Below are 27311 nucleotides of genomic sequence, written 5' to 3'. Positions count from 1 at the left end.
AGGCTTATGACAATGTGGTTGTTGCTTATAGGAAAATGACATGGCACTATCATCAATGCCTGTGTTTCTACCATGAAGAATCTTGATGGGGTTAAAGAAAAATTTTATAGAGATCTGGAGATCCTCATCATCAGTATTCCAGAAGAGGACAAGCTTATAATTCTGAGTGACTTTGATGACAGAGTAGGTACCGACCATCACATATGGCAGGGAGTTCTTGGGAGGAATGGAGTTAGAAACAGCAACAGCAATGGTCACCTACTACTGAAGGCTTCTGCATCCTATGACCTCATCACCAACACTGTCTTCCATTTACCTAAACACAATAAAACCTTGTGGATGCACTCTTGCAGCAAGCATTGGCATTTAATAGACTATGGCATTTTAAGTAGACAACCAGAATGTGAGAGGGATGAAGATGATGTGTGGCACAGGGTGCTGGATTGATCATAGACATTTTCTCTAAGCTAAACATTCACATTCACCAAAAGCAACATCTCCAAGGCAAGATGACTAGCAAAAGACTTTCTGTCAGCAGACTAGAGTGCTTCTGTGAGCTGGAATGAGATCGATTTCACAAAAATGATGGGGAAGTTAAGAAGCTGCCAAACAAAAAATGAGAACTCTATAGGGTTTACCAGCACAAGATAGTTCAATTATCTCTAAAAAGTAGAGTACTATCAAAAGTAAAGAGCAGGGGGGCAGCTGGGTGGCGCAGTGGATAGAACACTGGCCCTGAGGTCAGGAGTACCTGAGTTCAGATCCGGCCTCAGACACTTAACACTTACTAGCTGTGTGACCCTGGGCAAGTCACTTGGCCCCGGTTGCCTCACTAAAAAAAAAAAAAAAAGGGCAGGGCAGCTCCGTGGCACAGTGGATACAGCACCAGCCCTGGATTCAGGAGGACACTTGACACTTAGTAACTGTGTGACCCTGGGCAAGTCACTTAACCCTCATTGCCCCACCCAGAAAAAAAAAAAAGTAAAGGGCAAATGAAGTTTGGAGTGATGCAAGCTTCTTGGCTCAGCAAGAAGACAGATGAAATTCAGTTTTGCACTGATAGTAATAACCTAAAATGCATTTATGATGTCTTGAAGGCTCTTTATGGGCCAAAGACCTATAGTGTATCTCAGCTACTCAGTACTGATGGAGACACATTGATTAGTGTTATAGACATGATCCTGGAAAGATAGACTTAACATTTCCATCATCAATTGATGCTGAAGCCATTGACCATATACCTCAAGTTGAAGTGAATCCCACTCTATCTGAACTTCCAACTGAAGAAGAGGTTTTGAATGCCATTAGCCTCCTCTAATATGGTGAAGTAGCTGGTCTTGATTCTATTGCAGTTGAGATTTACAAGTCAGGGGATCTCCAGAATTTTCCCAAGATAATTCATAGAGCACAGCACTGCTCGTACAAAAGCTGATGGAAATTTTCCAGGTTATGGCAAGAGGAGGTTATTCCCCAGGAGTTCAAAGATGCCTCCATTGTCTATCTTTGTAAATGATAGGGAAATGGGTTGTCCTGTGAGAGTCATGGGCGTGGGGGTGAGGGGTGTGTGTGTGTGTGTGTGTGTGTGTGTGTGTGTGTGTGTGTGTGTGTGTGTGTGTGAGAGAGAGAGAGAGAGAGACAGAGACAGAGACAGAGAAAGAGATAATCATTTCTGGCAAGATTCTTGCCAGAGTTGTCCTTAATCAGCTAGTCCGATCTCACCTAGAACCAGTGTGGCTTTAGAAAGGTCCGAGGAACTGTCAATATGGTGTTTGCTTCTGAGAACTCCAGAAGAAATGACAGGAGTGAAAGAGAAGTTCGTATGCAACATTTTTTGATTTGACCAAGGCTTTTGATATTGTCAGTCATGAGGGCTTGTAGAAAAATCATGGCAAAATTTGATTGCCCACAAAGGTTCATTAGTATTATATATCAGTTTCATGATAGCATGCTGTCATGAGTTCTAGATAATGGACAGTGGTCTTGCACTTTCCTAGTCACCAGTGGTTTTATGCAAACAGGGCTGTTTGCTTTCTCTCATGCTCTTTAGCAAGATGTTTTCAGGGATGTTGATGGATTCCTTCATTGAGAATGAAGATGGCATAGAAATCTACTACTGGTGGACTTCTGGTAGATGGTAAATTATTTAACTTTAAAAGGCTACAAGCCAAGAATAAAGTGGAGGGAGAGTTGGTACATGACTTTTTGTTTGCAGATAATTGTGCACTCATTTCAGCCTCTGTGGCTGAGATACAACATAACGTGTATTAATACTCTTGTTCTTGTGATAATCTTGGCGTAACAGTTAACACCAAAAAAACCCCCCAAAAACCAGAGGCTCTCCACCAGCCAGTACAACACCATCTATATGTGGAACCATCAGTTACAGCAGATGAAGGCTTTGAATGCTTTGGATAATTTCATTTACCTTGGCAATATACTTTTTAGATGTATACACATAGATGATGTAGTTGATACACGCATTGCCAGATTTTGCTGTGTTTTGGAAACTCTGAATGAAAATGTGAGAGAAAAGAGGTATTAGACTACATACCATATTGAAGTTCTGCCGAGCTGTTGTGCTGACTTCATTGTAGTATGCCTTTGAAACCTGGAGAGTATGCCATTGCCATGCCAGCAAACTGAATTGCTTCCATTTGAATCATCTTAGGAAGATTCTGGAGATCACCTGGCAAGATAAGGTACCTGACTAAAATCCTTTCTGGGGCTGAATTGGTAAGCATACAAACCCTCTTGCAGAGCGTGCAACTCCACAGGGCTGGACATGTTGATTGAATGCATGTTTGCCTAACAAAATATTCTAGAGAGAACTCACACATGGCAGGTACTCAAATGGAGGTAAAAAGAAGTGATACAAGGGCACTCTCACGGTCTCTCTGAAGAACACTGGAATCGATTGTGAGAGATGGGAGGTATTGGCACAGGATTGCCCAGTATGGCATGCCTACATCAAAGAAGGTGCTGTATTCTGTGATCAAAGCAGAATTGCAATAGCTCAAAATAAATATGAGATTTTCAAATTTAGACACATCTCTCCAAATGTTCATATGAATTATTTGTGCCTAACCTGTGTTAGAGCCTTCTGAGTTCATTTTGGTCTGATTGGTCACAATTTGGCATAATGCACCTTAACTCCACCATAACGATGCCATTTTGGTCCTCTTCAAGAATAAAGGGCAACAGTCACCCATGATTAAGGTTTAAAACTGCTCAATGATTTTGTGTGTAGATGTTGCCTGTTCATGGAAAATGCAGCACAATGTTAGACTCTCATGAGCTTATTTCTTAGTTCATCAGCTTATTTTGTAGTAGAGGCTTTCCTTCACCAAATTTGTTTAGTAAGAAAGAACTGGCTAAATTTTTAGCAAGGGTGTAGAAACCTATTTTCTCTCTATGCAGAGATCATATATGAAGCTATCAGATTCAGTTAATATAGAAGTGCCCTTCTGTAATTTGATCAGGACAGTTTTTCACTATGTTAATACATATTTTTATATCAGAATGGTAAATATTCTGAAACATTTTAAAAATAAAAGAGGCCAATCATTTCTGATATATGTATTCCCATAAAGCACTATGGCATGCAAAATCTTGTAGTTTTATACAGAGCTTATGGTGAAAATGAAGTTAGGGGAATAATGCTCCAAATCTTTGTCAGTGACACATAAAAAGAGATAGGAACCTAATAAAAATGGTAACAGTTTCTATTAGATTGTGAGCTTTGTGAGAAAAGGGACTGCTTTTTACATTTCTGATGGTTAGCAAAGTGGGCATTTAATAAATGTTTATTAAATAATGATCCATGGCATTTTAAAAAGAATCATGATGAAAAATGCTATCCACATCTAAAGAAAGAACTGATGAACTTGGTGCAGATTGAAACATTTTTTTTCAATTTCTTTTTCTTTTTTTCCAACATTGCTAATATGAGAATACATTTTGTGTAACTTAACAAGTATAATAGGTATGTTGCTTGACTTCTCAAAGGGTGAGGGAAGATCAGGAAAGAGGGAGTGAATTGGTAACTCAAAATTTAAGAATGAATGTTAAAAAAAACATAAGAAAAATAACAAAGCTGAAGATGGAAAAAATTATCGACTATCCAGCAATATATATTAAATCATTAGGAAATACACTAAATAGTGGCTATGTCCAGGACTCCATGCCCAAGGAATATTTATAATGTCCTCATGTGTCTTTGAATATAAAAGGCCTTTTTAATTAGAGGGATATCCAGATATTTTGACTACATATGTAAAATCTAGTGTAATGAATCTTGTGCAATTAACCTATGTGTAAAATTCTACAATTCTTGGCTAAAACAATAGCTTAGAGTGAATTATGACAGTCTCCACTGTAAAATCTGGTACTCTTTGCTTTTTTTTTCTTCTATAGGATTTAGAAACATTGGTGGAAAAACATAGAGTTTTAGAAAAAGAATTCCTAAAAGGAAAAGAAGATGAAGCAGTTGTTTTCCAGGAAAAATACAAAATGCTTCAGGTAAACCCAATTTTTAACATTTAACTGTTAAAATGATTAATGAAATGTTAAATATTAAAATGTTTGGGCAGCTAGGTGGCGCAGTGGATAGAGCACCGGCGCTGGAATCAGGAGTACCTGAGTTCAAATTTGGCTTCAGACACTTAGCACTTACTAGCTGTGTGACCTTGGGCAAGTCACTTAACCCCAATTGCCTCACTAAGGAAAAAAAAAATGTTAATGAAATGATTTGTGGTGCCAAAATAAAAGGTGCTCAATAAATATTTAGAGTGTATATTTAATTAAAATGCATTAAACATTAACTAACATTTTCATCAATAAATATCTGTAAATTGTTAAATGGGAATTTTTTTTAAAATTTTTTGTTTGTTTTTTGGTGAGGCAATTGGGGTTAAGTGACTTGCCCAAGGTCACACAACTTGTAAGTGTCAAGTGTCTAAGGCCATATTTGAACTCAGGTCCTCCTGACTCCAGGGCCAGTGCTCTATCCACTGTGCCACCTAGCCACCCCTTAAATGGCGATTTAAAAAGCTGTATGTAGCATGAATGTTTGAACATTAGACTAGATATTAAGATGTTGTTGAACCAAAGAAGCATGGAATTTACTAGAAAAGATCCTGTTCTGATTCAGGAATCTAAGGCTATTAAAACTGATCGATCCATTCAGTAGTCATTCAACAAGCATTTATTAAATTTAATAAATATTTATTAAACATGACAATGATTTTTCTAAGCCCTGATGATACAAAACCAAATATAAATAGTTCTTGACCTCACAGAATTAATTGTTTTCCAGAGGGAAACACCACATAAATATAAAATAATACAATATTTATACAAAGCAATTTTGGGAAAAGAACATTAGAAACTGTGGATGGAGGGAAATGGTGAATCAGGATGGGATTCCTGCAGTGGTTGGTAGCTAGATGGCATAGTGAATAGAATGCCAAGCACTTACTGGTTTTGTTTCCTTGGGTAAATCACTAAAACTCTCATACTCAGTTTCCTCCATGTAAAATGGGGATAATAGTACCTACTTTATAAGGTTGTGAGATTCAAATGAGATAAAAGCCTTTGTGAACCTTAAAGTTCTCTGTTAATATTAGCTGTTATTATTGACATGTGATCTGGTCTTTGAAGGAAGTTAGGGATTCAGTATGGTGGATGAAAAAAGAGAATATGTTCCAGGCCTTTGAAAAGGCACAAAAATGGCACACAGTCTTCATTCTCTCCTTGTTTTCTTCCCTGCAAACTACAAACATTCCCAAGTCTATCTACATTAGATGTCTCCCCTTTCTGTTCTCTCACCTACTGTCTTCTTAACTCTCCATCATTTGTTTTCCAATCTCATCATGAAACTGAAACTTCCTGATCAAAGTTACCAGTGATCTCATAATTTACACATCTAATGGCCTTTTCTCAAAAGACCGGACCTACAGGCTCATACATTACTAACTGCCTTTGTGTATTTTTTGTTTTTACAGTTTAGAATTTTATTTTCCAAATTGCACGTAAAGCCAAATTTTTACATCAATTTTTTAAAAACTTTGTGTTTCAACTTCTCTTCCTCCCTCCCTTCCCACCCCCAAGAACTCAAGCAATTAATTGAACATAAGTTATACATGTGTAGTCATGGAAAACATCTCCACCTTAGCCAGTTTGTGAGAGAAAACAGACAAAAACAAAACTTTAGATTAAGGAAAGCCATGATCAAGAAAAGAGTTTAGACATCATATTTCAGGAAATTATCAAGGAAAATTTACCTGAAATTGTCAAATGAGAGGATAAAATCATCATTGAAAGAATCCACGGATCACCTCCTGAAAGAGAATTCAAAAGGAAAACTTCAAGGAATATTGTAACAAAACTCTAGACTTATCAGGTGAAGGAGAAAATGCTCCAACTAGGCAGAAAGAAACCATTAAATATCATGGAGCCACAGTCAGGATTGCACAGGACCTGGCAGCCTCAACATTAACGGATTGCAAGGCTTGGAATATGATATTCCTGGAAGGCAAAGGAGCTTGGATTCAACCCATAAGCAACTACCCAGTAAAACTGACCATTTTCATTCAGAGGAAAAGATGGACATTCAATGAAATAGGGGGTTTCCAAGGCTTCCTGAGAAAAAGACCAGAACTAAATAGAAAATTTGATCTCCAAATACCAGAATCAAGAGAAATATAAAGAAATAAAGAAGGGGGTGGGGGAAGGTTGTTCAGTGAGATGCTTGCACCTATGAAGAAGGATGATTATACTTTTAACTCTTGGGATCTGTATCTCTGTTAAGGTATTATTAAATTGACTGTGCTGTGATGTTTTAACGAAATTTAAGGGGCAGAATAAAAAAAGACCATGCGGAGGAGAGGAAGGGGGGGAATGGGGCTCATCATATGAAGAGGCACAAAAAGAAACTATTACAATTAGGGGAAAGAAGGGAGGGGTGAGCATTGTTTCAACCTTACTCTCATCAGATTTGGTTCAGGAAGGGAATAACATGTAGAGCCATTTGTAGAAACTTAGTTACTCTTTAAGGAAGCAAAAGGGGAAGGGGAAAAGGGTGGTATCAATAGGAGGGCAGAATCAGGGGTGGGGGAGGGGGCAAGAAAAGGAAGGGTAGCTGATAATAGGGAGGGCAGATTGAGGGAATCAGTGGCAAGAAGCAAAACACTGGTCAAGAGGAATAGGGTGAAAGAAGGGAAAAAGGAGTACAAGCAAAGGGGAAAAGAGGATGGAGGGAAATAAACAATAATCTTAACTGAATGTGACTGGGAAGAACTCTCCCATAAAATGGAAGCAAATAGCAGAGTGGATTAAAAATCAGAATACTACAATATATTGTTTACAAGAAACACATTTGAAGCAGAGAGATACACACAGAATAAAGGTAAAAAGCAGGAGTAGCTAGAGCACTAGCCCTGGATTCAGGAGTACCTGAATTAAAATCCGGCCTCAGACACTTAACACTTACTAGCTGTGTGACCCTGGGCAAGTCACTTAACCCCAATTGCCTCATCTAAAAAAAAAAGCAGGGGTAGCAATTCTTTTTTTTTTCCACCCCCCTGGGCAATGGGGGTTAAGTGACTTGCCCAGGGTCACACAGCTAGTAAGTGTCAAGTGTCTGAGGCTGGATTTGAACTCAGGTACTCCTGAATCCAGGGCTTGGTGCTTTATCCACTGAGCAACCTAGCTGCCCCCAGGGATAGAAATTCTTATCTCAGATGAAGCAAAAGCAAAAATAGATCTAATTAAAAGAAATAAGGAAGGAAATATGATGTATAAAATCTAAATGTACATCTTGCTAAAAGGTATGATTAAATAAGGATGTTATCAATATTAAATATGTATGCACCGAGTGCTATAGCATCCAGATTCTTAGGGGAGAAGTTAAATGAGTTACAAGAGTAAATAGATGGCAAAAGTATACTAGTGGGGGATCTGAACCTTCCCCTCTCAGAATTAGATAAATCTAACCACAAAATAAATAAGAGAAGTTAAGAGGTGAATAGAATGTTAGAAAACTTAAATATGATAGGTATCTGGAGAAAATTGAATAGGGATAGAAAGGAATATACTTTTTCTCAGCAGTACATTGCACATACTCAAAAAAAATGACCATGTATCAGGGCACAAAAACCTCATAGTCACATGTAGAAAGGCATAAATAGTAAATGCATCTTCCTCAGATCATGATGCAATAAAAATTACATGTAATAAAGAATCATGGAAAGGTAGACTGAAAATTAATTGGATACTAAACAATCTCATCCTAAAGAATGAGTGGGTCAAACAAGAAATCATAGAAACAATCAATAACATCATCCAAGAGAATGACAATGATGAGACAACATAGCAAAACCTATGGGATGTAGCCAAAGCAGTGCTTAGGGGAAATTTTATATCTCTAAATGCTTACATGAATAAAAAAGTTAAAGAGTAGATCAGTGAATTAGGCATGCAACTCAAAAAGCTAGAGAAAGAACAAATTAAAAATCCCCAATTAAATACTAAATTAGAAATCCTGAAAATCAAAGGAGAAATTAATAAAATTGAAAGCAAGAAAACTATAGAATTAATCAATAAAACTAAAAGCTGGTTTTATGAAAAAAAAACAATAAAATAGATAAACCTTTGCTTCATTTGATTAAAAAAAAGAAAGAAGAAAACCAAAATCAAAAATGAAAGGGCTGATTTCACCACCAATGAAGTGGAAATTAAAGCAATAATTAGGAGCTATTTTGACCAACTGTATGCCAATAAATTTGATAATGTAAATGAAATGGTTAAATATTTACAAAAATACAAATTTACAAAAATACAAATAAAATCCTTAAATAGGCCCATTTTGGGGGGGAAAAATTGAACATGTCATCACTGAACTCCCTATGAAAAAATCTCCAGGGCCAGATGGGTTTAGAAGTGAATTGTACCAAATATTTAAAGAAAAATTAATTCCAATACTATACAAACTATTTGGAAAAATAGGTGAAGGAAGAGTTCTATGAAATTCCTTTTATGACACAAATATGGTGTTGTTACTAGAACTAGGCAGAGCCAAAACAGAGAAGGAAAATTACAGACCAATTTCCCCAATGAATATCGATATAAAATTTTAAAATAAAATATTAGCAAGATTACAGCAAGTGATCACCAGGATAATACACTATGACCAGGTGGGATTTATACCAGGAAAGCAGGGCTGGTTCAACATTAGGAAAACTATTAACATAATCAACCACATCAATAAAAAAACTAACCAAAATCATATGATTATCTCAATAGATGCAGAGAAAGCTTTTGACAAAATACAGCACCCATACCAATTAAAAACACTAGAGAGCATAAGAATAGATGGAGCTTTCCTTAAAATTATAAGCAGTATCTACCTAAAACCATCAGGAAGCATTATATGTAATGGGGATAAGTTAGAGGTATTCCCAGTAAGATCAGGGGTGAAACAGGGATATCCATTATCACTTCTGCTATTTAATATTGTACTAGAAATGTTAGCTTTAGCAATCAGAGAAGAAAAAGGAATTAAAGGAATTAGAATAGGCAAGGAGGAAACAAAACTTTCACTCTTTGCAGATGATATGATGGTATACTTAGAGAATCCTAGAGAATCAACTCAAAAATTACTTGAAACAATTAACAACTCTAGCAAAGTAGCAGGATATAAAATAAATCCATATAAATCATCAGCATTTCTATACGTGACCAACAAAGCTCAGCAGCGAGAGCTAGAAAGAGAAATTCCATTTAAAGTAACCATAGACAATATAAAATACTTGGGACTCTATCTGCCAAGACAAACACAGGAACTCCATGAACACAAAACACTTTTCACAGAAATAAAATCAGATCTAAATAATTGGGAAAATATTAATTGCTCATGGATAGTTTGAACTAATATAATAAAAATGATAATTCTACCTAAATTAATTTATTTATTCAGTACCATACCAATCAGACTACCTAAACATCGTTTTATAGAGCTAGAAGAAATAATAACAAAATTCATCTGGGGAAAAAAAATGTCAAGAATATCAAGGAAAATAATGAAAAAAATGCACAAGAAGGTGGGTTACCTGTACCAAATCTGAAGCTCTACTATAAAGTGGCAGTCATCAAAACTGTCTGGTACTGGCTAAGAAATAGAGTGGAGGATCAATGGCATAGGGTAGGCACGGGAGACACAGTAGTAAATGAGTATAGTAATCTACTGTTTGATAAAATCAAAGACTCCAGCTTCTGGTATAGGAATTCAGTATTTGGGAAAAAGTGCTAGGAAAACTGGAAGATAGGATGGCAGAAACTAGGCCTAGAGCAACATCTTGCATTGTATACTAAAATAAGGTCAAAATAAGTACATGATTTATACATAAAGGGTGATACCATAGGTAAATTAGGAGAGGAAGGAATAGTTTACCTGTCAGATATATGGAGAGGAGAACAATTTATGACCAAACAAGAGATAGAGAATATTATGAAATGCAAAATGGACGATTTTGATTACATTAAATAAAAAAGGTTTTGTACAAACAGAAGTAATCCAAAATTAGAAGGGAAACAGAAAACTGGGGAACAATTTTTTACAGCCAGAATTTCTGATAAAGGCCTCATTTCTAAAATATATAGGGACATAAATCAAATTCATAAGAATGTAAGTCATTCCCGAATTGAGAAATGGTGAAAGGATATGTACAGTCAGTTTTTTGATGAAGTCAAAAGTATCTATTGCCAAATGAAAACATGCTATAGATCACTATTTATCAGAGAAATGCAAACTAAAACATCTCTGAGGTAGTACCTCATAGCTATCACATTGGGTAATATCACAAAAAAGGAAAATATTAATGTTGGAGAACCTATGGAAAAGTTTGAACACTAATGCTAGCCATTCTGGAGAGCAATTTGAAACTATGCCCAAAGGCTATGGAACTGTTTATACCCTTTGACCCAGTGGTACCACTGCTAGGTCTGTATTCCAAGGAGACCATAGACAAGGGAAAAGGACCCACATGTACAAAAATATTTATAGCAGCACTCTTTGTGTTGGTAAAGAATTGGAAATCGAGGGAATGTCCATCTATTGTGGTATATGAATGTAATGCAATACTATTGTGTTGTAAGAAAAAATGAACAGGAGGATTTCGGAGAAACCTGGAAGGACTTGCATGATCTGATGCTGACTGAGAGGAGCAGAAGCAGGAGAACATTGTACACAGTAACAGCGACATTGTGTCATGAACAATGGTGATAGACTTGGCTGTTCTCAGCAGTGCAACGATCCAAAACAGTTTCAAACAACTCATGACAGAAAATGTTCTCAACATCCAGAAAAAAGAATTGTGAGATATGAATGCAGATTGAACTATACTGTTTCTACTTTTGGACTGTTTTTTTTTTTTGGAGGTTTTTTTCCCTTGTGCTCTGATTCTTCTTTCAAAAGATGACTATCATAGAACCTGTATTAGATTGCTTTCTGTCTTGAGCAGGAGGGAGGGAAGGGAGGCTAGGATAAAAATGTGGAACTAAAAATCCTATGAAAACAAATGTTGAAAACTATCCTTATATGTAACTAGAGAATAGTAAAATACTTAAAAAACAACCCTTGAGGCAAGGGGGGGGGTCGCTCTTTTCTCTTGTGGGGTCTCTTTTCTCTTCTCCTTGCAATTCTTGCTGAACCTCTCCCTGTCTTGCGATTTTATGCTGGGCCTGGGATACTGGAGGAGGTAGCCATGTAGTCTCCACTCTCCTTTCTATCTACGTATGTAGGGCTTCTGAACTCTTAATTCAGAGCAATGTGTTTTCTCTCTTTGGTAACATTTAATATGCTTTCATAAATCCTTAATGCCAAAGACTGGTGCTATAGCCTCTAATTTATAAGTAGCAATATATAAGAAACCCCAGCTAAGTTCCCTATAACTTGGGACAGAGATAGGCATCCCCTTATAATTTCAAATGACAATTTTTATAAAATTTTAATTTATTTAAAATTTTACCCGAGTTACATGTAAAAACAAATTTTCACATTGGCTTTGTAAAACTTTGTGTTCCGGGGGCAGCTAGTTGGCGAAGTGGATAAAGCCCCTTCCCTGGATTCAGGAGGACCTGAGTTCTAATCCAGCCTCAGACACTTGTCACTTAATAGCTGTGTGACTTTGGGCAAGTCATTTAACCCTCATTGCCCTGCAAAAAATTAATAATGGATAGAGCACTGGCCCTGGAGTCAAGAGTACCTGAGTTCAAATCTGGTCTCAGACACTTAACACTTACTAGCTGTGTGACCCTGGGCAAGTCACTTAACCCCAATTGCCTCACTTAAAAAAAATTAATAAAACAAAAACAAAAAAACCTTTGTTCCAAATTCTCTTCCTCCCTCCCTTCCCACCCCTCCTTAAGAACTCAAACAATTCAACATGTTATACATGTACAGTCATCCAGAACATTTCCACATTAGAACTGACAAAAAAATTATACTTTCATCTGTATTCAGATACCATCAGTTCTTTATGCATAGATGGGTTGCATTTTTCATATGTCCTTCTAATGGCATCCTGCTTATCATTTGTTTTCACATTGATTTTTTAAAACTTTCTGTTCTAAATTTTCTCCCTCCCTCCCTTCTGAAGCCTCCCTATGCAATCAAGCAATTCACTATAAGTCATACATGTTCAGTTATGCAAAACATATTTACAGTAGTCAGGTTGTGAAAGAAAGTAAACAAAACAACTTTAGAAAGAAGAACTAACAAATAAAATTATACTTCAATCTGTATTCATATACCAATAGTTCTTCCTCTCTTGATGGTTTGCATTTTTCATATGTCTTTCTGATGGCATCCTCCTCATCATTTCTTTTACAGTTAGTATTACTAACTGTATTACCTGCCATCCTATTCCCTCCCCTTGATATTTCCTCTATTTTCTATCTTCTTTCACCCTATCCATCCTCAAAGGTGTTTTACTTTTTACTGCCCCCTCCTCCAATCTGCCCTCCCTTCTTTCACCTCTCCCCCCTTATCCCCTACCGCTCCCACTTTCCCTCACGGAAAGATATATTACTATACCCAATTGAGTGTGTATGTTATTCCCTCTTTGATCCAATTCTGATGAAAGTAAGGCTCACTCACTCTCTTCCTTCCCCATCTTCCCCTCCACTCCTTAAACTTTTTCTTGTTTCCCATTCCACCTCTCTCCCTTCTTCCAGTGCATTCCTCTTACTCCTTAATTTTATTTTAAAGATGTTATCATGGGTCAGCTAGGTGACACAATGGACAAAGCACCAATCCTGGACCCAGGATGCCCTAAGCCCAAATCCAGCCCCAGACATAAGCCACCCCACCCTGCCTGCCCCACAAAATAAAAAGGATAAACAAAAAAATACTTTACTGATATCATCTCTTCATATTCAATTCACATCTGTGCCCTCTAAATATATTCATTTCAGCTGCCCTAATACTGAGAAAGTTCTTATGAGTTCAAAATATCATTTTCCCATGTAGGAATTTACCCAGTTTAACCTTTTAACATCACTCAAGATTTATTATTTCTGTTTACCTTTTTATGCTTCTCTAGGGTCTTTTATTTGAAAGTCAGATTTTCCATTCAGTTCAGGTCTTTTCATCACAAATATCTGAAAGTCCTCTTTTTCATTGAAGTCCCAATTTTCCCCCCTTTAAAATTATACTCAGTTTTGCTGGGTAGGTGATTCTTGTCATATTTTAAGCCTTCAGGTCCTTTAATGTAGAAGCTGCTAGATCCTGACTGTAGCTCCACAGTACTTGAATTGGTTATTTTTAGCTGTTTGCAATACTTTTTCCTTGACCTTGGATCTCTGGAATTTGGCTACAATATTCCTGGAAGTTTTCTTTTTCAGATCTCTTTAAGGAGGTAATTGGTAGATTCTTCCAATTTCTATTTTACCTCTGCTTCTATAATATCAAAGCAATTTTCCCTGATAATTTATTGGAAGATGATGTCTAAGCTCTTATTTTTATCGTGGTTTTCAGGTAGTCCAATGATTTTCAAATTATCTTTCCTGCATCTATTTTCCAGGTCAGCTGTTTTTTCAAGGAGATGTTTCATATTGCCTTTTATTTTTTTATTCATTTGGATTTGTTTTCTTTTGCCTTGATTTCTCATAAAGTCATTAGCTTCTATTTGCTCTATCCTAATTCTTCTGCAATGATTTTCTTCACAGAGCTTTTGCACCTCCTTTTCAATTTGGTCAACTTGGCTTTCCAAGCTCTTGACTTTTTTTTTCATGACCCTGCAATCACTCTCATTTATTTTTCCATTTGTTCCTCTACCTCTTACTTTTCCCTCTTCCTCTCTTACTTTTCCTTCAAAGTTCTTTTTGAGCACTTCTGTGACCTAAAACCAAGTCATAGTTTTCTTGGAAGCTTTCGATATAGTAGCTTTGACTTTATTATTATCTTCTTTTGAGGGTGTATTTTGATTTACCTTGTCATCAAAGAAACTTTTGATGGTCTGTTGCTTTCTCTGCCTGTTCATCTTGCCCCCGCCTATTTCATGACATTTAACTCCTTTTTAAAGTGAAGCACTGCTTTCAAGATGCACTATCACAAGCTTTAGGGGGTTCCAGGTGATTCAATTTAAGGAGAAGCCTGTTCTCAGCCCATCTGGCATGTCAGTAACCATAGACCTGCTTACTCTTTAACCTGGAAGCAGAAATCTGATTGAAATCTGATTCTCTGTAGTCCGCAAGCTTGGCGTACCTGTGCCCCTCCCCCACTGTGTATCTGCCACTCATGTCTGCTTCCTGTGCAATGTGTTCTGCCTTTGCTCCTGCAGAAACTATTTTCCCTTGGCCAACTGCTGGACCCCCTCACCAGTATGTGAGCCATGTTTCAGAAGAAGCCACTGATGCTGAAGATTCTGAGGCTTAAGAGATGCACCCTTTCTTGAGCTGGATCTCTGCTGCGTGCTGAACTCCTCTCTCTAGTATACCAGAGCCCTCCCACTGAACTTCTAAGCCATCTTTGACTGGAAAATGATCTCACTGTTCTTTTTTGGGTTCTGCTGCTCTGGGAGTTGTCCTATGGACTTTTTTAGAAGTATGTGGATGGATATTTCAAACTGCTTTTTAAACATCTCAGAGTTTTTGCCCAGTAGACATCTTCAACTCATGTTTATAATTGAACTCATCTACCACCTAAATCTGCCCATCCCCATCCCTCCCTCCCACATTTTGTTGTTGTTCAATCATTTTGAGGCATTTCCAACTTTTTGTGACACCATTTGGGATTTTCTTGGCAAAGCTACTAGAGTGTCTTGCCATTTCCTTCTCCAGCTCATTTTTCAGATGAGGAAACAGGCAAAAAGTTAAGTGACTTGCCCAAGGTCACACAGCTAGTAAGTGTCTGAGGACAGATTTGAACTCAGGTTTTCCTAACTCCAAGCCCCAACATTTTATCCTTTGTACCACCTAGCTGCCACTTTCTACCTTCCCTGATATTGTAGATGGTAACACCATCCTCCCAGTCCCTCAGGCTTACAACCTAGGAGTCATCCTGTACTCCTCACTATCTTTCATCTGTCTTCTCATATCTGACCTATTCCCAAGACCTGTAGATTTAATTTCTACAACATTTGTGGTATATACGTCCTCTTTTCTAACATCACCACTAATCTGGTACAGAGCCTCATCACTATACACTTGGGCTCTTGCCTTAGGCTACTGTTGGGTCTAACTGAGACAGTTCTCTCCCTGTTCTGATCTGCTTTTCATTCTTCTACTAAAATGGTTATAAGTACAGCCATGTCACCTCTACTCAGTAAACCCCATTGGCTCCCTATCACCTCCAAGATAAAAAAGAAAATGCTCTGCTTGACCTTCCAAGCCTTTCTACCTCCCCTCCTACCATTCCAATCTTTTCTCACATTACCCCTTGACACATATCTTTTATTCTAGTGACACTGGTCTGTCCTCCATTTCTGAATTACTCTCTTTTTTCAACTACACTTCCTGACTTCCCTGGCTTCCTTTAAGTTCTAACTAAAATCCTTCTTTCTATAGGAAGCCTTTCCCAACCCCTCTTAATTCTAGTGGCTTTTCTCTATTATTTATTTATTCTATATCTAGCTTGCTTTATATGTATTTATTTGCATGTTTTCTCCCTCATTAGATAGTAGAACAGAATATATGTTTTCCTCTTTTTGTATCCCTGATGCTAAGTAGAGTGCCTGATACATAGTAGGTTCTGTTAATAAGTGTTTATTGATTGATTAAGATTAAACAAAACACAATAGCACAAAATTTAAATATAGGGTTTAGAATTTCAAAACTGAAAACTAATTGAAACCAAAGCAAGAGAAAAATAAAATTGAAATGTTTTTTAAATATTCAAGACTCACAAAAATTCATTGAATAAACATAAATACATTGCATTATGAGCATCTGAATGGAAATAAAAGGTAAGAGAGTTAAGAGATGCTTCTTACAAAAAAGCTTCCAGAAATTTAAAGTAATAACATTTTCAAGTTAGGATATAGACAAAGGAAAAATAAAGAAAGGAAAAAGAAGGGGGGTGGGGGAATCTGCTGGATTGAGCTCCCGGTGTGCTTAAGTGGTGGAGGTTCTCAGTGGAGGTGCTTTTTTTTTTTTTTGGAGGCATAGGTTTCTTTAATATTGTCTATCAGGAGAGGAGACTTTCTTTTCAAACCGACTTCTATATTCTGGATACTATTAGCCTACTTGGCTAATCCTTCATCCCCTTGCCTGGTCTAGATCTTACTACCTTGGATGTGTGGATGCCTAGCATTGCAGTTCCCACTATATTGCATCACTCAATCAGTTCAGGTGTTCCCACAGTCTCTCATGGCGTATGTCAAGGCATCTATTTGTTCCCATGCTTGACTCTTAATTCGCTTTTCCTTTTTCCCTGTTTTTCCCCATCTTTGTTCCTTTTGGTTGTTTATAATAACTCTTTTTATTAAAAAAGGAGAGTAGAGAAATCTTCACAATAATGGTCATTTACTCCTTGGAGTCTTTCCACTTTAGGGTTATATCATCTTTTTTTGTGCTTCTTTTTGCAGTGTAACTCATTTCTCTCATTTCTTTTTCCATTTTTTCTTCTACCTCTCTCATTTTTTTTTTTAAGTGAGGCAGTTCGGGTTAAGTGACTTGCCCAGGTTCACACAGCTAGTAAGTGTTAAGTGTCTGAGGCTGGAATTGAACTCAGGTACTCCTGAATCTAGGGCTAGTGCTCTATCCACTGTGCCATCTAGCTGCCCCGCTCTCATTTGTTTGTTTTTTTGTTATCTTACTGGCAACAGAAGGCACTGAAGCTTCTTTTTGTACTCTACTTTTTCTTTTTTTTTTTTTTTTGGTGGGGCAGTGAGGGTTAAGTGACTTGCCCAGGGTCACACAGCTAGTACATGTTAAGTGTCTGAGGCTGGAATTGAACTCAGGTACTCCTGATTCCAGGGCCGGTGCTTTATCCACTGCGCCACCTAGATGCCCACTCTTAGATACTTTCAAAAGAATATTCTGTTTAAAACTAGATTATCACTTTAATAATAAATTCAGGCTGTATTCCTTTATGATTCAATTTGAAAAATATGACCATATATTGGTTATAATTTCAGTAATATGTGAATGCTTGCTCATTGGTAGATTCATGGCCACTTGGACTTGTTGACAATCAAAGTTAGAACCAGGTGGTAATTACTTAATTAATTTTTTTAAACTAAGCTAAGAATTAGTATGTGTTCTGTTGTGACTTTCAGATAAAATATTTAGGGCTAATTTATTATATTGCCTCAAATGCCTCAAAAACAATTGTAATCTTAATCTCAAGAACCCATATTTACCTTAATATGTATTAACACTACATGTTTACCAAAAAATGATTTTTCTTGTTTATAACATAATTAAACTTTTAAAAAGCTATTTTCCAGGGCAGCTAGGTGGCACAGTGGATAGAGCACCAGCCCTGGATTCAGGAGGACCTGAGTTCAAATCTGGCCTCAGACACTTGACACTTACTAGCTGTGTGACCCTGGGAAAGTCACTTAACCCTCATTGCCCCCACCCCAACACACACAAAAGTTATTTTCCTTTAATAACAAAATAGCAAGTACCACAAAGTCATCACTGAGTTTTTTTGCCTGAAATTTTTTTTTTTTTGCTTCCTAGACAGTTAGCAATGAAGTAATTAATAAACAAAGTCAATCTGGTGTTTTCCAAGATTTCAAATTATACATATAAAATTACATTCATTAAGCCATTCTCTCTAAAGTTACAATAAAATACATACAAATGCAATAGCTCAGTTTTACACTTTTTAAAAAAAGTTTTTAAAAGAAGTTATATTCTTAGGGAAAACAAATTAGACTCTCATAATAAGCTTTACTACAAAATAAACTATTAGTTGGCTCTATCTTGGCTCCCATTCGAAACTATTTTGTTGTGGAAGTACTGAAAGCACTTTAGCCTAACATATTCTGCAGTCTAATAAAGTCATAAGTACTGTCTAGGGCCTAGCTTCTTAAATATTTTGTTTTTGTTTTTGTTTTTGTATTTGTTTTGTTTTTTACTTTTTGTTTCTAGAATATCAGGTCAATTTTCCCTGACAGTCTCGTTGAAGATGATGTCTAAGCTCTTTTTTTGATCATGGTTTTCAGAGAGTCCAATAATTTTCCAGTTTTCTCTCCCGAATCTATTTTCCAGGTCAGCTGTTTTTCCAAGAAGATATTTCATATTGCCCTCTATTTTTTCATTCATTTGTATTTGCTTTATTGTGTCTTGGTTTCTCATAAAGTCACTAACTTCCATTTGTTCAATCCTAATTCTTAGGCAATTATTTTCATTCAGAGAGCTTTTCCATTTGGAGTCAAGTCACGTTGTTGACTTTTTTCTTCACGACTTTCCTGCATCATTCTCATTTTTTCCTCTCCTTCTTTGACTTTGTCTTCAAATATCATTTTGAACATCTTTGGCCTGAGACCAAGTCATATTTTTCTGGGAAGCCTTGTTTGTAGGGGGTTCTGATGATGCTATTCTCTTCTGAGGGTAAACTTTGATCTTCCTTGTCACTAAAGAAACTTCCCATGGTCTGTATCTTTCTCTGTATGCTCATCTTGCTGGCCTACTTCTTGAGTTGTAACTCTTTCTTAAAGTGTGGTACTGCTTCCAGGATGCACTGTCCCAAGCTTCAGGGCGTCCAAGGTGGTATGATTTAAGGAGGGGCAGGTTCTTCACTCCCTTGCCTGTGCTCTGGTCTTTAAATAACTCAAGCCTACTTCCTTTTCAACCAGGAAACACAATTTTGTTTCGCTGGTTTGATAGCTCCTGGCAACAGTAAAAGGTTATGTATACATATTTTATATATCTATATATCTGAGGTCGTATAAAAATTTCTCAGGTGAAAAGGCATTGAGAGGGGAAAAAGTTTAAGAAGCCCTGGTCTAGGGTACCACTCTCCTCCCTGTTTCCCAGCTTTCAACCTAGATGTTATCCTCTATTTCTTATATCCAATATGTTGCTAAGAGTAAATTTTGCCTTTGTAACAGCTATCATATGCTCCCCCTTTTCTCCTCTGATGTTGACACTACACTGACAGAAGCTTGCTTTTCCTTATGCCTGGATTATTACAATAGCATGCTGGTTGGTCTGCCTACCACAAGTTTCTCCCCACTCTAGTCTGCCCTTTATTTAGCCACCAAAGTGATTTTCCTACATGCAGATGAGACCATGATATGCTTACTGCCCCTTTGCAGTCTTCTTCCATCCCACCAGTAAATTCCATTGGCACCATATCACCTCCAGGATTAAATATAAAATCCTCTGTTTGGTTTTCAAAGCTTTTCATAACCCAGGCCAATTCTCCTCCCCTTTCTAGTCACTTCCTTTCCCCCATGTATTCTTTGATCTAGTGGCATTGGCCTCCTTATTATTCCTTGAACAACTGATCTCTGCACTGTGAGCATTTTCATGTCTGTCCCTCATTCATAGATTATTATTCTTATTCATTTCTGCCTCCTAGCTTTTCTGACTTCATTCATAGTACCAGCATAAATCATACTTTCTACATGAAACTTTTCTCAATCCTTTTCTCTTTTGAATATTTCCTGTATTTCCTTTATGTAGCTCTTTTGTACTTAGTTGTTAACATGACATTTCCCTTATTAGATTGTGAGATCCTGGAGAGCATTGGCTGTGTTTTGTCTTTATTTGTATACTCAGTGTTTAGCAATGTGACTGACACATATTAGGCACTTAGTAAATGTTTACTGAATACTGTATTAGGTGATCCCAAGGCATGGATCCTGCTGACAGCATTCAAACAAGGCTTGTAATATAGGGATGTTTTACCAAGCTGTTTCTTGCTAAAATAAGAAAAGGGTGGTAGTTGGGAGTGGGGTGGGGGGAGGGGAGAAAATGTGGCTGTTTGTTTAATTTCAGGAAGGGAATAAGGTTTACATTTTCTGTTCCCATGGACTCTAGAGTTCTGAAAAAGAAATGCAGTTCTTTTGGTTGATTGGCTGGTTTAGTTGATATAATTTCTTATATGTTTTGTCTAACTCGGGATGGTAGAATTAGATGATTCAGTTTAAGCATGAGAACTATTCCTCTCTGCTTTTACTTTGATTTACCACATAAGTCTGTTAAAAAAATGATTTTAGGATTTTAGTTTAAGAATTACTATTACAAAGATTTTCCATTTCCATAGCTCTTTTTCAGAAGAGAAAGTTTTCCTTTTTGACCCTAACTATATAATTGATGTGGTGTGATCTTTCCTTTGAAACATAGATTCACATTTTATGTCTTTTTTTCCCTTCTCCAATTTTGGTCACTGAGCTTTTCTTTCAAGTGAAATTAAAGGCTATTCTTTGTGTACCTCATTTGGTGAGCTTTTATTTTGGAAATGACTTTGCAGTTTGTTTATTTCATCATCCTTTATGGCAACAATCTTCAGATAGTGGCAACAATGTCATGAGTAAGCTATGTTTTGATTTAGAGAAATGATTCCATTTTTAGTGATATTTTAAAAATCTTTCTTTTCTTTTTCATTTTAAAATTTTCATAGCAATTCTGAAGTATATCAAACACTTTAATTCTGATCATGATGAGAAATCAAATTGTGAAGAAATTTATTTTCAGTCTTAAATTGCAGTGTGGAGCAGAATTTTTCATGACTAAGTAAAGCATATTATTTTAATTATTTTCTATTGATATTAGTATATTATCTGTAATGAGATCTGTATACTAATATCAATAGAATTATTCTGTTGATATTAGTATACAGATCTCATTACAGAGTTTTCCCAGAAAACTCTAAAAACAATAGATTAAGGAGGTGAAGCCAGGAAGTTGCCTGAGCTCTTCCAAGTTTCCCTCAAAAACAACATTAAATCAATCCCCTAAACAGATTCTGAAACTACAGAACCTACAAAAAAGACAGAGACACACAATCTTTCAACTTGAGATAATTTAGAACACTTCAGGAAAAGTCAGTCTCACTCAGGCAAAAGGGGAGTTCAGTGCTGCCCAGATAGTGTAGCACAGCACAGAGGGGGTCTGGGCAAGTCAGCAGGAAGCTCTTGGCCACAGCAGATCAACTGAGGCCCCTTGATCCTGGCTCAGCAAGTTGGTGGTACAGCGGGATCCACCAGCATCAGTGGAGAGGGCAGACTGCCAGCTAGAGGGCCACCCATAGGACAGGCATGACTGGGTCTTGTCATGCCAGTGCCTGGAGCAAGTCCAGGGAGCAAGCCCAGGGTGGTGAGAAATCCACAAGCCATAGAGGCCTCAGAGTAGAAAGCCAGTGACAGAGCCCCTATGCCCCAGCACAAGAAGCTTGAAAGAGTGACCTTTGTGCCCCAGGAGCAGACCTCAACGTTAAAAAAATAAGCTGCAAATATGAGTAAGAAACAAAAAAGCTCTCACCATTGAGAGCTTCTGTGTCGACAGGGAAGAGCTAAACACAAACTCGGATGAGGACAATACTCTCAAATTGCCTACATAGGAAGCCTCAAGAGGGAAGATGAATTGGTCTCAAGACCAAAAAGCATTCTTGGAAGAGCTCAAAAAGGATTTTCAAAATCAGTTGAAAGAGATTGAAGAAAAAATGGGGAGAGAAATGAAAGCAACACAAGAAAATTATGAAAAAAGAATCAGCAGCTTGGAAAAGGAAGCACAAAGCTTGACTGAAGAAAACAATTCCTTAAAAAATTCATTTGGCCAAATGGAAAAGGAGGTGCAATGCCTTAAAAATTCAAATTGGACAGAAGCAACGAAATGACTCCATGAGACACCAGGAATCAGTCAAATAGACTCAAAAGAGTAAAAAAATAGAAGAAAATGTGAAATACCTCATTGGAAAGAAAACTGACCTGAAAAACAGATCCAGGAGAGACAATTTGAGAAATCCTTCATCAGAAAAAGAGTCTACATACCATATTCCAGGAAATTTTCAAGGAGAACTGCCCTGATACTATAGAATCAGAGGATAAAATTGTCATTGAGAGAATGCACCAGTCACCTCCTGAAAGAGACCCCAAAAGGAAAGCTCCAAGGAATATTGTAGCCAAATTCCAGAATTAGCAGGTGAAGGAGAAAATACTCCAAGCAGCCAGAAGGAAACAATTTAAATATCACAGGGCAACAGTCAGGATTGCACAGGACCTGGCAACTTCAACATTAAAGGATTGCAAGTCTTGGAAGATGATATTCTGGAAGACAAAGGAGCTTGGATTGCAACCAAGAATCAACTACCCAGCAAAACTGAGTATTCTCTTTTACTAGAAAAGATGGGCATTCAGTGAAATAGGGGACTTTCAAGGTTACCTGTTGAAAATACCAGAACTGAATAGAAAATTCGATCTTAACATAAAAGACTCAAGATAAGTTAAAAAAGGTAAATAGGGGGAAAAAGTTATTCAATAAGGATAAACTTTATATCCCTACACTGAAGATAATACTTACAACTCTTGAGAACTGTATATCTGTTTGGGCAGACAGAAGGAATATACACAGAGGGTATAAATATAAATTGTCTTTGATGTGATGATAAAAAGAAAATTCAGGGGTGAATGAAAGGAGTTTATGGGGAAAAGAGGAAAGGGGAGTTGGAATGGGGCTAATTACATCATATGAAGAGGTGCAAGAAACCTATTACAATAGAGGGAAAGAAGAGACAGGTTAGCATTGTTTCAACCTTACTCTTATCAGATTTGGTTCAAACAGGCAATAACATATACATTCATTTGGATAAAGAAATTTAGCTTATTACTTAGGGAATTAAAAGGGTAAGGGGGAAAGGGAGGCATTGACAGAAGGGAGGGCAGAAGCAGGGGAGAATAAAGAAAAGGGAGGAAGGCTGATAAAAGGAAGGTAAGATTTGGGGAAGCATGGGTAAGAAGCAAAACATTGGTGAGGAGAAATAGGGTGAAAGAAGGGGGAAAAAGTACAAAGGTGGTAAATAGAATGGAGGAAAATAGAAAGTAATAACCATGAATGTGAATCGGACGAACTCTACCATAAAATGGAAGTGAATAGCAAAGTGGATTAAAAACCAGAATCCTACAATATGCTGTTTACAATAAACACATTTAAGCAGAGAGATACACACAAAGTAAAAGTAAAAGTTTGGAGTAGAATATATCATGCTTCAGTTGAAGTCAAGAAAGCAGGGGTAGCAATTCTTATCTCAGACAAAACAAAGGCAAAAATAGATCTAATTAAAAGATATAAGAAAGGAAGCTACATCTTGCTAAAAGTTACATAGATAATGAAGTAATATCAGTACTAAACACGTATGTGCCAAGTGGTATAGTATCCAGATTCTTAGAGGAGAAGTTAAATGAACTACAAGAGGAAATAGACAGTAAAACTATACTAGTGGGGGATCTGAATCTTCCCCTCTCAGAATTAGATAAATCTAGCCACAAAATAAATAAGAATGAAGTGAAAGAGGTTAATAGAATGTTAGAAAAGTTAGATATGATAGATGTCTGGACAAACTGACCATGTATTAGGGCAAAAAAACCTCATAGTCAAATGTAGAAAGGCAGAAATAGTAAATGCATAATTCTCAGATCATGATGCAATATAAATTACATGTAATAAAGAGCCATGGAAAGGTAGACTGTAAATCAATTGTAAACTAAATAATTTCATTCTAAAGAATGAGTGGGTCAAACAACAAATCATAGAAACAATCAATAACTTCATCCACGAGAATGACAATAATGAGATAACATACCAAAACCTATGGGATGCAGCCAAAGCAGTGCTTAGGGGAAATTTTATATCTCTATTTAAAGTAACGGTAGATAATATAAAATACCTGGCAATCTACTTGCCAAGACAAACCCAGGAACTCTATGAACACAATTACAAAACACTTTTTCACACAAATCAAATCAGATTTAATTAATTGGAAAGATATCAATTACTCATGGATAGGCCGAGCTAATATAATAAAAATCACAATCCTACCTAAATCAATTTACTTATTCAGTGCCATACCAATCAGACTACCTGAAAATTATTTTGTAGAGCTAGAAAAAATAATAACAAAATTCATCTGGAAAAACAAAAATTCAAGAATACCAAGGGAAATAATGAAAAAAAATGCACAGCAAGGTGTATTCTGCCTCAGCACCAGCAGAGACCCCTGCAATCTTTCCCCAGCCAACTCCTCCACCCCCTCACCTGTCCATGGGCTGAGTTCCAGAAATTCCACTGCAGCCAATTCAAAGGCTTAGGAGATGTGTTTCTGTGGTATGGCAGGCCCAGGGCTGGGCTCCACTCTGACTTGGTACAACAGACCTTTCCTGCCGACCTTCTAAGCTTTCTTTGGCTGGAAAATGATCTCACCCCATCCTTTTTTGTGTTCTCCTGCTCCAGGAATTGTCTTATAGCATTATTTGGAGCTATTTTGAGGGATTGTGTGGAAAGGTCTGGAAAGTTACTGTCTTTCCTCCTCCATCTTGGCTCCACCCTACCAGAATAACTTTGTAATGTCAGATTCTTTTTTGTTATATTTTGCTCATCTTTTCCAGCCTTTCTCCTTACTTTTAAATTTGAGCTCTATTCCTGGGGTGCCCAGAGCTTCATCTCCTGGCTGAAGGCCATAAGGGTATTGTCTGTTGTGCTGGGACTCATGCAATGGGACTTGTGTACTTACCTTTTGCTAAGCTGAGGTATATGAGGGACCTCTGTGCTGTGTCAGAGCCATGGGGGCTTTTGCTCCTTGCGTAGTGCTGTGCAGAGCATGGCATTGTGTTCGGGTGGGGGTTGGCTGGTGCTGCATGGTGACACAAGGGTCTGGCAGCATATGTGATACTGTACAGGCTGAGGCATGTCGATGCTGGTTCTGGCATCTGCCCATTCACCTGGCACTGTGCTCAAGCACATGGGGGTGGGGATCTTGGCTCTGTTGTCTGCCTATTCCCTCTGCACTGCACTGAGACACATGAGGGGCCACCTGTGGAATTCCAGGTTTTGGCATTTACCTACTCACCTGGCACTAAACTGTGGCTCAGGACCTCCTACTTGTTTGCTGGGGCAGGCCCTGCTGCGAGCTTGCCAAGTCACTTCCTATCTAGTACTGCATTCCCCTCTTAACTGAGTGAAACAGACCCTTTCTGCTAACCTTCTGAGTTTCTTGGGCTACATGGTTGTTTCATCACACCTTTTACCTAGTTCTACTGTTCCAAAATTTGTTTGGGGGAACTATTTTATAGTTGTTTGGGGCTGAATATGGGAGCGGTCAGGTGATTCCTTGCTTGCTCTCCTATCTAGGCTCCCCAAAGTCCTTTAGTCTTGTATCGTAATGTCAGATTTTCCATTTGTCTGTTTTGTTTTGATTTTTTTTCCAATCAGGAATGCTTGAACTTTCTTTCATTAAACATCTTTTTCCCCCTCAAAGGATTATCCTCAGTTTTGCTGATTAGGTTATTGGTTATAATGCTAGCTCCTTTGCCTTCCAAAATATCATATCATAAGCGCTCTGCTCCATTAATGTGGAAGCTGTTAAGGACTGAAGCTCCACAATTGTGAATTATTTCTTCCAGACTGCTTGCAGTATTTTCCCCTTTGACGTGGGAGCTCTAGAATTTGGATATAATATTCTTGGGAGTTTTCATTTTGAGATCTTTTTCTGGAGGTGAACAGTGGATTCTTTCCATTTCTTTTTTTATCCTCTGGATCTACGGTATCAGGGCAGTTTTCCTTCATAATTTCTTGAAATGCAATGTCTATGCTCTTTTTAAAAAATCATAATTTTACTGTAGTCCAATACTTCTTAAATTATCTTTCCTTGATCTCTTTTCCAGCTCAGTTGTTTTTCCAATGAGATATTTCACATTTTCTTCTATTTTTTCAAACTTTTAGCTTTGTTTTATTATTTCTTGATGTCTCAGAATCATTAGCTTTTATTTGGCCTCTTTTAATATTTGGGACATTTTCTTTAGTAAATTTTTGTACCTCTTTTACCAAGTTGTTAATTCTATTTTTTATATTTTTGTATAACTTTTGTTTAGCCATTTTCCCCATTCTAAAACTTATTTTTTATTGTCATGCTGTTTGCCACTATTTAATTTTATTTTCAGAGACTATATTTTTTATTTTTAAGAAGATTTCTTTTGCTCTTTTTAAAAAAATCTGTAACTTTCCTAAAAATTCTTGTTAGACATACATCTAATCTGCATTTTTGGGGGGGATTTGCTTGTATGTATTTTCAGTTGTTTTTTTTTCTTTTGTGCTTTTTTCTTGAGCTTCCCTGGCACCATGACAGTTCTTTATGGTTTGCTTATTTTTGTTTGTTTGCTCCTTGCAGGCAACTTCTTGACTTAATATTTTATGTTATTGTTGGGCTCTGCTCACTTCTAAGTGGGATATCTGGCCTGAACTTCTCTCCTTTTATATCCCTTTGCTGTTCTCACAGTTCAGGTGAGGAATCCAGGGAAGATCTTTCCATTACCTTCTTATTCTGAAAGTTCCAAGTTCCTGAACCAGATTTGGATGCGTTGGTTTCTCTGTGGTTGAGTTTCGGTCAACTGCAGTTGAACTCAGACATTGTTAGCCTGCTAGGATACTGAGGTCCAAAGCAACTGAACTGCTGTTTCCCTTTTAGACTGGGATGCTTTGTTTTGGTTATTGTATTTCAGGCTGGGTTAAATGCTGGAACTAAGTTCTTGCTTTCCTGATCCAGGGATCAGAGCCACACTGATCCTCATTCAGAACATGTTCTGTGCTTAGTACTCATCTAGGGCTCTGCTCACTCACAACTCTTCCTTTGATTTTTGACCCAGAAT

The 27311-nt window shown here is 37.3% G+C and overlaps 1 protein-coding gene across 3 annotated transcripts in view; it reads left to right on the top strand.

The window, feature by feature from the left end:
* Nucleotides 1-27311, top strand: part of CCDC91 (coiled-coil domain containing 91) — a 427400-nt gene that overhangs the window by 181885 nt on the left and 218204 nt on the right. For all 3 annotated transcript variants that reach the window (XM_043966436.1, XM_043966437.1, XM_043966438.1), the window contains exon 6: nt 4414-4518. In XM_043966436.1, the coding sequence (XP_043822371.1) occupies nt 4414-4518 (105 nt within the window). The remainder of the gene's footprint in view (nt 1-4413; nt 4519-27311) is intronic.

Source organism: Dromiciops gliroides, chromosome 5 (assembly GCF_019393635.1).
Source record: "Dromiciops gliroides isolate mDroGli1 chromosome 5, mDroGli1.pri, whole genome shotgun sequence".
Classification (NCBI taxonomy): Eukaryota; Metazoa; Chordata; class Mammalia; order Microbiotheria; family Microbiotheriidae; genus Dromiciops; species Dromiciops gliroides.
This window is presented reverse-complemented; position numbering and strand designations above follow the sequence as displayed.